Source organism: Diceros bicornis, chromosome 20 (genome assembly GCF_020826845.1).
Source record: "Diceros bicornis minor isolate mBicDic1 chromosome 20, mDicBic1.mat.cur, whole genome shotgun sequence".
NCBI classification, from domain to species: Eukaryota; Metazoa; Chordata; class Mammalia; order Perissodactyla; family Rhinocerotidae; genus Diceros; species Diceros bicornis.
Genome location: NC_080759.1, coordinates 8,342,498 through 8,353,335, shown reverse-complemented (window position 1 = coordinate 8,353,335; position 10,838 = coordinate 8,342,498). Strand labels below are relative to the sequence as shown.

General features: G+C 40.3%; 1 protein-coding gene across 2 annotated transcripts; it reads left to right on the top strand.

The window, feature by feature from the left end:
- Nucleotides 1–627: 627 nt before the first annotated feature.
- CCNB1 (cyclin B1) lies at nt 628–7,037 on the top strand. Of its 2 annotated transcripts, none has more exons than XM_058563929.1 (9): nt 628–760; nt 1,352–1,522; nt 1,614–1,772; nt 3,411–3,593; nt 4,852–5,010; nt 5,224–5,460; nt 5,738–5,878; nt 6,523–6,633; nt 6,806–7,037. In XM_058563929.1, the coding sequence occupies exons 1-9, from the start codon at nt 740–742 to the stop codon at nt 6,911–6,913; spliced, it is 1,290 nt and encodes a 429-aa protein (XP_058419912.1). In that variant the 5' UTR covers nt 628–739; the 3' UTR covers nt 6,914–7,037. The 2 variants fall into 2 exon arrangements, with proteins under 2 accessions (XP_058419912.1, XP_058419913.1); XM_058563930.1 differs by having other exon boundaries at nt 735–799.
- The last annotated feature ends 3,801 nt before the right edge of the window (nt 7,038–10,838 follow it).

Sequence of the window (10,838 nt, the reverse complement as noted above, 5' to 3'; positions counted from 1 at the left end):
AAGAACCTGACAATATTCTTGAGACAATTAGTGTTGTGGAAATATCACAGATCCGGAAAAAAAAAACAAACCTAAGTTTGGTCCCTGTGTTACTAATGTGTGATCTTGGGAAAGCCACCCAAAGCCTCTCCGAGCTTCAGTTCCTCCACCCGAGTGTTGGAATGATCAAACGAAAGAAGGTACATATATAAAAGCCTTTCCTCTGTAGTAAAGTGTGTAACAATAAGTAGGACTAGAGCCATAACACGTTCTCACTTTCACAAACTGCGGCTGCTCCACTGTCACTTTCCCGAGATACAAGGCCGTCCCCTTGGCTAGCTCGGGGGGCACACAAACTTGCCTCTCCAGGAGGCCCACACGCGCACCACTCGCCTATCCAGGTGCCAGCAGCAGCTGCGCGAGAGCGCAGGCGCAGAGCCAGGCCACGTGAGGGCCTGGCCAGGCTCCCCGGGGCCGCAGCCTCGCTCTGGCCCGGCCCCCTCTCGAACCACTTCGCGGGATCTCCATGGAAACGCATTCTCGCAGGAACCGGCAGCCGCCAATGGGAAGGGAGCGAGTGCCGCGAACAGCCCAATAAGGAGGGAGCGGCGCGGGGTTTAAACCTGAGGCCGGCCCGGCTCCTCCTGGCGTGCTGCGCAGGAACGGCTGTTGGTCGGTGGTGGGTTCAGGTTCCTGGCTCGTCGGGGGCTCCGTTGCTCTGCTTCTCCCCACTGAGCTGCTGCCTGGTGAAGAGGAAGCCATGGCGCTCCGGGTCACCAGGGTGAGCTGCTGCGGACGGTGAACAAACGCGGCCTTACTGGTGCGCTGCGTGTCCTCGCCCTATCTCGCCTTCCGGAGGCTCCCCCCCGCCCTCGGCAGGAGCGGACCCAGGCAGCGATCTGGGGAGGTGGAGGGGGGTCGGTGGGCCTCTGGCATGGTGGGGGAGTTTGGGGGACGTACGGACAGAGAGAGGAAGGTGAGAAAGAGAACTGGACGGGCCTTGGATAAATGTTGGGGAGGCAAGTGGAGGGTTGACGGGAAACCAGGGCCCCTGAGTGAGCTCCCACCGATTGCTTAACCCCCTTCCCGGAACGAAGGTGCCTGCAGTTGAAGGTTTTTCGGTTTTCTTTCAGATGTAAATTCGTGGTATTTTAGGGCCGGCGGGGACTAAACCTCGATGGGTGAAAGAAGAAGTTCTGGGAGGAAACTAACTTGTCACAGCCATAGCGTAGACCCTGGGACCCCGGTTTCCCTTGGACCCATTTGCAGCCGCCTTTCCTTCCGAGAGCCTCTCTCTTGTCCCACCTTAATTAACCCTTGACTCACTCTAACCTGGCTGGGCCAGCTCTCAAAGTGCTCTTGCTTCTTTCAGAACACGAAAATTAATACTGAAAACAAGGCGAAGGTCAGTATGGCAGGCGCAAAGCGCGTGCCTGTGGCAACTGCTGCAGCCTCCAAGCCCGGGCTGAGGCCAAGAACAGCTCTTGGAGACATAGGTAACAAAGTGAGTGAGCAGCCGCAGGCCAGACTGCCTCTGAAAAAGGTAACTATCTCCCGATTCAACTTACCTGAGTCCACCTTCTAACTGTGACTCTTGATGGAGGAACATTCCATTCTCTCCTTTTCATCCACAGGAAGCAAAAACTTTAACTGCTGGAAAAGTTATTGCTAAAAAACTACCAAAACCACTGGAAAAGGCGCCCGTGCCTGTGCCAGAGCCGGAGCCCGAGCCTGAGCCAGAACCCGAACCTGAGCCTGTTAAAGAAGAAAAACATTCTCCCGAGCCTATTTTGGTAAACTTATTGTGCCAGTTTAGAATCTGTTGATTGTTTGTTGCCCCTCGTTTTACTAATGCATGGAATAGCATTTAAATAAATACTAAAAATTGTAACATTTATCCAGTGCTTAGCAGGAGGTAGTTTCTGCTAAGGGCCTTACATGCATTGACATAATCTTATACTCTCTTACCTAGTATTATTACCTCTACTTTTTTTAGATAGTGGTTTAGAAAAGTATTAAGTATCTTTTCAAGGGTCACACATCTAATCAGTGGCACATATTGGATTCAAAACCTGGCTGTCTGGCCTCAGAACCTGTGCTTTTAATCGTTTTGTTCTATTGCCCCTCCTTCGTTAATGGTATTGAGTAGTAGCTGCCTGGACCAGTGATTTTGCTGTCTTTGGTACAAGCCATCACTGTCCAATATTTGTTGACTGAAACACAAATTATTCTCTTGAATCTTTTTTTCTCCCTAATATGACCACTGAATAATTAATAAGCCTGTAACATTGCAATATATAAAGATGTAAAGCAGAAAGAAAGTGTAGCTCTTCAGAGAACAGGTAAGAAGATGAGTTAATGTGTAGCCTCAAAAACTAAGAACTTTTTATTAACTATCAGGTATGTAAATATATCTACTCCTGTGAAGGAAAATCAGACCATCTAAAAGAGGCTACTTTGCTGAAGTTGCAGTGAACTACATTCTGAAGCTCTAATTTTAAAAACTTAGTTAAAACTTCTTGGGAAAATATCTGTAAAAGTCATTCAGCCTAGCTCCTTATATCTGAGGGTAGGAGATTTGAGGCTATTGCTTTAGTATTGACCTTCTGGACATAGCACATGAAACCTGTAGCATGCAGTCTTTAATTGGCCATACCAAACCACCTGAGGTTTCCTTGAAAGTCCCATACTGATTCTTGCCTTGGCTTTCCCACTTATTAAAAATGCCTTTCCCACCTTCTGTCTCTTTTAGCTAATAACCTTTGCATCCTGCAAAACAGCTCAAGCATCAATTCCTGAAACTCCCTAACTTCCCCCAACCCCACCCTTGTTCCTAGAATCAGTCTCCTTACTTCATTTACTTATTTCTTCTAAATTCAAAGCCCCTTGAGGACACCATAAAGCCAGTGCCTAGCACAGAGCTTGACTTGAAGAAAGTGTTCCATAAATGTTTGAACAATGGGGTGACTGGAGCTTGAAGAAAATGGTTAATGGTGATGAAGTCAGTTAATCCTTGGTAGAACTTATGTTCTCCTGAGCAGTGAGAAGCAGTCCATGTTTTCACAGAAAGTCTAAAGACTGACTTGTCATTCCTTTGGATTAACTTCACATGTTGCTGATAAACAGATTAACTACTTATCAGTTTCCTTTGGAGGAAAGTCTAGAATATGAATTTGCTTCTCTGTTTTACCTGTTAGTGTTTAGGTTCTGTTCTCTTCAAATTGGCTCAGTCTAAGTTGGCATTTCAGTTTTCATATTAATCACTTCCTAAAGAGAAATTGAATACATTTGAAAAGAAGATCCTTTTCCATTAAGGAAATGAATTACATGTCTGTTCAGCAGATGGTCTCTTGAGTTGGTACCAGTAATCTGACCTTCATGCCCAGATTGGATGCTCTTGCTATTATTTCAGAAGGTCTCTCTGTTTCAAGGTTGATACTCCCTCTCCAAGCCCAATGGAAACATCTGGATGTGCCCCTGCAGAAGAATATCTGTGTCAGGCTTTCTCTGATGTAATTCTTGCAGTGAATGATGTGGATGCAGAAGATGGAGCCGATCCAAACCTTTGTAGTGAATATGTGAAAGATATCTATGCTTATCTGAGACAACTTGAGGTCAGTATTATTAGTCTTTGTTTTTTCTAAAGTGCACCTAGCTTTATTAAAGATATTTCCATTAACAGTTTACAATAGTTCAAGGATGACGTGAGCAGCATTTCTTAACAGTAGATTTCACTTTCAAAATCTCCTTCATAGAATACCAAACATAAAAAGTTGCTAAACAGACCAATGAAGTCTTTATTTTCCATTTTGAACAGGGAGATTTCCAAGTGAGAGCAGATACTACTATGGCTCTTTGTAATGGAAAGTCCGCAGATTGAAGGATATATTTATATCCATCACAGTTAGGAGCCAGCAAGTCCCAAACATTGGGTTTAAGAAGGCTAACAGGCAGGAGGTGGATGGTAGTGCAGAAGATGCTGAAAAATTACAGCCAACCCCAACACATGGCATTTTGAGTGAATGTGGCTGATGGGTGTGCCATATCAGGGAAATTGTTGTTTGTGTCCAAGAGGAATTTTCTTCCATTTCATCCCACTTCTGAAACTTTCTATTAGTGGCATTTGCCCTTTCCCCCCAAAACTAAGGAAGCATTCTGTATGCTAACAACATGAGCTATACAGTTACTAAATTGACCCAATTGTTGGTTTATAATGCATTCTCTTCTCTTGGCATCATTAACATCTTCAGTTTCTTGCCTGGTTCTTTTGGGGATCTCCATTTTCTACAGGATTGTCCTGCAAGAAGACTTCTTTGCCAGGACCTGCTTTGGGTTTCTTCTCCCTTTTTAAAGTTTGTGTTCTAACTGTGGAGGAGTGGGCTTAGCAGATGTATGTGCTGGTCCTTGATGGTTCATTCTTCTCTATCTGTGGTGTTTTTGGGGTTTAAACCCTGGAGCAGGAGAGTGGTAACACATTAGGTTCCAGCTGATCTGGGAGCTGCTGCTATTTTCTCTACTTCATAAAGCTCAGGTTCTGGGTTTAGAGTCTTAAGTGAAAAGATCTGAGATGATAGTATGGCATCTTTATTTGGGAAGAAGTGAGTGCGGCGTGTGGGCCAGTAGCAGTGATGGTTAATTGAACATAGATTTGCCAATATGAAAAACCTGTCACATTTTCCTATTTAATGTTGGCTTTCTTCCTCAGTGATAGAGCTGTTTATAGTGACCATATGAATAATTAAGCTTAGAACTATTAGAGATTCTAAATGCTCCACAGCTATTCTGTAGTGACTGATATTTTTGGTCAGAAATGTCACGTGGAGTCTTGCTTCTAAGGATAATCCAGCTTTTTTTTTTTTTTTTTTTTTGCAGGAAGAGCAAGCAGTCAGACCAAAATACCTACTTGGTCGTGAAGTCACTGGAAACATGAGAGCCATCCTAATTGACTGGCTAGTGCAGGTTCAAATGAAATTCAGGTTACTGCAGGAGACCATGTACATGACTGTTTCCATTATTGATCGGTTCATGCAGGTGAGCATAATTCAGTAATTGAGGGTTCTTCCTTCCAGGGTCCTAGCATAGTCAGAAGAAACAGATGTTTTCAGCTAAAATCTGTCTTGGTGGAGAGGGTGTCATTAACTGAGATTTTGTTATGGGAGTAGGTCTTTCCCACCTCTCATTCATAGCTCTGTGTCTCCTTTTTCAAATACGTGTTACTTAATCAAGGTGAAATTCCCATTGCAGAATAATTGTGTGCCTAAGAAGATGCTGCAGCTGGTTGGTGTCACTGCCATGTTTATTGCAAGCAAATATGAAGAAATGTACCCTCCAGAAATTGGTGACTTTGCCTTTGTGACTGACAACACTTACACTAAGCACCAAATCAGACAGATGGAAATGAAGATTCTAAGAGCTTTAAATTTTGGTCTGGGTCGCCCTCTACCCTTGCATTTCCTTCGGAGAGCGTCTAAGATTGGAGAGGTACAGATTTCTTGAGAAATCTTTGATAATGGTACATTAGGGAATACTGCTAACCAAACGGATCTAATTCAACTGACTTATATACCTGTAAGTACATGAGGAAGGGATAAAGGTGTTCTTTATTTCCAATCAGGCTGTATATTATTAAAACCTTCCATGAGCAATTGCATTTGAGCGTTTATAGACAAACATTTGTAGTCATAGTTATGGGCATCTCGGATATTGCCAAGGCAGAATTCTCTGACAGAAGCTCAGTGACCTGTCTGCTTTGTTCTAGGTCGATGTTGAGCAACATACTTTGGCCAAATACCTGATGGAACTAACTATGTTGGACTACGATATGGCGCACTTTCCTCCTTCTCAGATTGCAGCAGGAGCTTTTTGCTTAGCGCTAAAAATTCTCGATAATGGTGAATGGGTAAGCTCTGTCCCACCGACCTAGGTTACCCTAAGCTTTTAAATTGTAAATAGTATTTGCCTGAAGACAGAACCCTTTTCATTAAAGGGCAATTCAAATGGTTCCTAAATACGGGATCTGTTGAGGGAATGATTAAAAATGGTATCCTGTTTGTGATGTTTTCATAGAATGTTTCCATTTCATTACCTAATTTCATCTTTCTACTCCTTTGAGACTCAAAGGCAGAGCAGTTACTACTTACAAATGGAGTAGCTCAAATAGGTCAAATGACATACTAGAAGTTCATTCATATTCATTGATTCAACAAATATTTCTTCTATGTGCCACATGCTGCCCTAGGAATAGAACTAGGAGTGAGAAAGTCAGCCTCAAGGATCTTGGAGTCTGCTGACTTGTCCACTCCAAAGCTAATTACAAAAGTGTGATTAGGTTCGAGCACATTAATATATAATAGCTTTAAGCACAGGATCCTAGAGAAGCCTGAAAGAATACCTGGGGAAGAAGGGGTCTTAAGCTTATCTTAAACTTTAATTATGATCAGTCATACAGTATCCATCTCCCTACCCTAATCTCGAATAACATCTAGAAATTTTATGAAAACTATTGTTGGTGAGCATTTTTAACATTAACTTTTGTTGTCATAGACTCCAACTCTACAGCATTACCTGTCATACACTGAAGAATCGCTTCTGCTTGTTATGCAACACCTGGCTAAGAATATAGTCATGGTGAATCGCGGGCTTACAAAGCACATGGTAAGTCAATCAGTTGCATGGTAGAATGTTGGGGAAAAAAATGAAAATAGTGAAGACTTCATGCCCACAAATGCATAGCTTATTTTTGAGGAGTTGATGTTTTAAGTTAATATCTGTACCATTGGATCTTAGGATGTTTTCCTTCATTAATTACTATGCTTTTCCCTTCCAGACTATCAAGAACAAGTATGCCACATCTAAGCATGCTAAGATCAGCACTCTAGCACAGCTGAATTCTGCACTAGTTCAAGATTTAGCCAAGGCTGTGGCAAAGGTGTAACTTGTGAACTTGACTTGGAGTACTATAATATCTGCAAATAAAATTGGCACCATGTGCCATCTGTACATATTATATGTTACATGTATTTACTTTTAATAAAGTTTCTGGTCCTTTTTACTTCTTATACCTTAACTCATTTGAATGTGGCTCCTTCCCACTTTAGGGTAACCTAAAAGTTGTCTTAAAGATATGGTGGGAAATATTAAAAACTTTTTCAATTTACCTGGGACCTAATTAATATATATAATTGTTGCTTATTGGTTCTTATTGTTTTATGTACCTGGCTTTTACTTTATTAATATGAATTACTGAGGTCGTGAAATCATTTAAAAAACCCTTTTTAGTGCATATAAGCCCAGTCATCATGGAGAACCTGCTGCCTAGTTCTACTAAAGTAAAAGTCTACCATCTCATCCCTAGTCCCCGTTTTCTGTTTTCTTCTGGTGGTTGCTTCCATAATTCTAAGTAATCTAATTTTACCATTTTCTTGAATTATCAACTTTAGCTAGTATCTTTTTCACTTATTTTTTTAAGAATTTTAATTTATATTCTAAACCTAGTTTAGTTTTTGTTTATTGGTTAAGAAAATAAAACAGGATCCTCAAATACAAAAGTATCTAAAAAAGATTACCACTCTCCCCCTTACTCTTCTACTGTCTCGATTCCATCTATATGAAGGATATCAGCAATTTGGGATGTATCCATCCATGCCTTCTATAAACATAGACATGGATAGAAATTGTTATGGGGGTTTTAACAAATGGGATCATTCTGTATAGTACTTATAATTCCTTTCAACATGTATAGGCCTTAACTGTATTGGGGCATTACATTCCAATATATGGATATACTATAGTATATTCAACCATTCACCTGTTGATATTCAGATTTCTTTTTCTCTTTTCACCTGCAGACAATGCTGTTTAAATATCATTACATACCATGCTTTTCTTTATGTACACTGAGTTCTCCAAAGAGTATGTATGTTTTAAGTTCTGGCAAGTACTGCCCAGGTGACTTTCTCAATGTCATCAGCAATGTACAAAAGTGCTAGTTTTCTCTGCATCCTTGCCAGAACTGAAGGTAACCATTCTCTTCAGTTTCGGTAAATTTGGCAAAAAATATCCTCTCTTGTTTGCTGTTTTAATTTATGCTTCTGATAGCTAGTTGAATAAATTATTGTTGTCTATTTATCAATATGTAAGGCTTTCCCAGTTTGTCATTTGCTCTTAGACTGTGCTGTCTTTTGCCATGGAGACATTTTAAGTTTTTATATTATCAAATCTATTTTTTTCTGTAGTTGCTTTTGGATTTTCAGTCTTAAGGTCAACTCCATCCCCAAACCATAAACATCTAAATTTTCCCCATTTAGCTCTATAATCCCTCAGTAAACTTTTTCTGTGTGGTATGAGGTAGGATTCTTACTTCCAGATGGATGCCTATTCGTGCCAGTACCACGGGATTAAAATCATTCTTGTCCAATTGAAACATCAGTGCCCATCTGTTGTTCCCTGACCTACTTGTTTTTTCCTGAGATAATAGTTTTATATTAAGTTTATCTGGTGAGATGAGGTGACCACTATTTTTGAAATATTTGGGAGCAATTTCAAACACAATGAAGTTTACAGTTACATCCAGTTACTGATAAGCTCCTTTGAGATTTTGACTATACGTTATGTGTATATGTATAGTACATTATGTACTAGTTCAAGATGGACTGACATTGTTTTCCCATCCAGAAACTTTTCTCCAAGGCTTGTTGCATGCCCTTCATAACATAATACAATGTTAGAATTTAATTATATAATTGCTGGACTTTCTTGTCAGATTAATTACTAGGTTTATGGTTTTTTGTCACTTGTGAATAGGATCTATTTCCCACTTCTATTTTTATTGCTAGTTGTATTTTTCTTAACCAGTTGACATCAATTTTCTTGATTTGTTTTTAGTGGAGTTTTCTAAGCCTTAAGTCCAAAAATTTCATTTTTTCAATGTTCATGGCATTTATTCTATTAGAATCTCCAAAATAATCGTTGATAATCGGTAGATCCCTCTCTTGTTTCTGGCTTGGACATCTCTATTACTTTTACTATTTAATATTTTTGCTGCTAGTCTTTAAGTGGTCTTTATATTTTAGGTATTTCTCTTCCTGTTTAGAGTTAATAGGCAAGGCAGTGGAATTGCATTTACTTTTTCAGCTTATGATATCATTAGGGTTTTTCTCTTTTAATTTGATATATAGTACTGCACATTAGAGGTTTTCTAAAATGGAAAGAATTCTTGCTCATGGTATATATATTTAATCTGCTAATATTTCACTTAGAAAATTTTGCATCTCATTTGGGAAATTGGCTTGGTTTTTGTTGCTACTGTTTTCTGGTTTTTGTCTTATTTTACCAGCTTTAAGGTAGATTAAAGAGGTTTTCATCTTCAAGTAGTATAATTTGAAATCCTTATTTGTTCATTGAAAACTAGCAAAATTAAACTGTGAAGTCATTTGGCCTGGAGCTGCTTAAAATGGTAGTTTTCCGTGGTCTTTTAGGGCTTTTCTTCCCTCTGTTAATAGATAATCACCCATTCTAGATTTTTTAAATTACAGCTGTAGAGGTGCATGATATAATTAATCTCTTCTGTATTATATCTTCTTTCTCATTCCTGATACTGAATACTTCTGTTTTCTAATCAGCCTTGCCCAGGAGGCTCTTTTATTGGTGTTTTGAAAGAACCAGTGCTTTGTGTTATCATTTCTACTACTTTTATTTTGTAGTTTTAGCTTTTATGTTAATACTCATCATTTGTTATTTCTTTTGGTTATTTTCTAGTTTAAGTTAAATACGTAATGTATTTTAGTGATAAAAGCCTTTACACATTTTCCTCTGAGATAGCTTGTTGCTGAAGTCCTCCTTTTCATCAATTTCTGGTTAAATTATAATTTCTTTTGTGGTCTTTGATCTGGAGGTTTAGGTAATTTTCTAAGTAGTTTCATTTTTAATTTTTTTGTGAGACACCTTTATGTGGGCGATTTTTAATTTCATTGGTGATGTGATCTGTACAAAGCCTTTTTGAAACTTAATGTTTTCTCTGTGGATAAAATAAGTGACTTCTGTTAATATTTCATGGACATGAGAAAGGATTGTATTTCCTGATAGGAGACAAAGTTCTAGTGATATATGTAGGCAAATATTAAACATTAGGTGGAGGGAGAGACAAAGTGTGTGTGGGGGGGGGGGGTTATACATATTCGTCTGTGTGTGTGTACGTGCATATATTCCTTTTTTTTTCAGAGCCATTTGAAAGTAAATTTCAGGTGTCAAAGATCATGTCACCTTAAAATGCATCTCCTAAGAATTAAAGTCATCTTCCTAAAAAACCACAATCTTTTTTTTTTTTTTTTTTTTTTTTTGTGAGGAGATCAGCCCTGAGCTAACATCCGCCAATCCTCCTCCTTTTTTGCTGAGGAAGACGGCCCTGGGCTAACATCGGTGCCTATCTTCCTCCACTTTATATGGGACGCCGCCACAGCATGGCCTACCAAGCAGTGCGTCGGTGCACGCCCGGGATCCGAACCAGCGAACCCCGGGCCGCCGCAGCGGAGCGCGCGCACTTAACCGCTTGCGCCACCGGGCCGGCCCCAAAAAATCACAATCTTTTTATCACACTAAGAAAATGAACAACTCCAAGGGCCGGCCCAGTGTCGCATGCAGTTAAGTGCATGCGCTCCGCTACCGCGGCCAGGGGTTCGCCGGTTTGGATCCCTGGCGCGCACCTATGTACTGCTTGGCAAGCCATGCTGTGGCGGCGTCCCATATAAAGTGGAGGAAGATGGGCATGGATGTTAGCCCAGGGCCAGTCTTCCTCAGCAAAAAAAGAGGAGGATTGGCAGATGTTAGTTCAGGGCTGATCTTCCTCACCAAAAAAAAAAAAA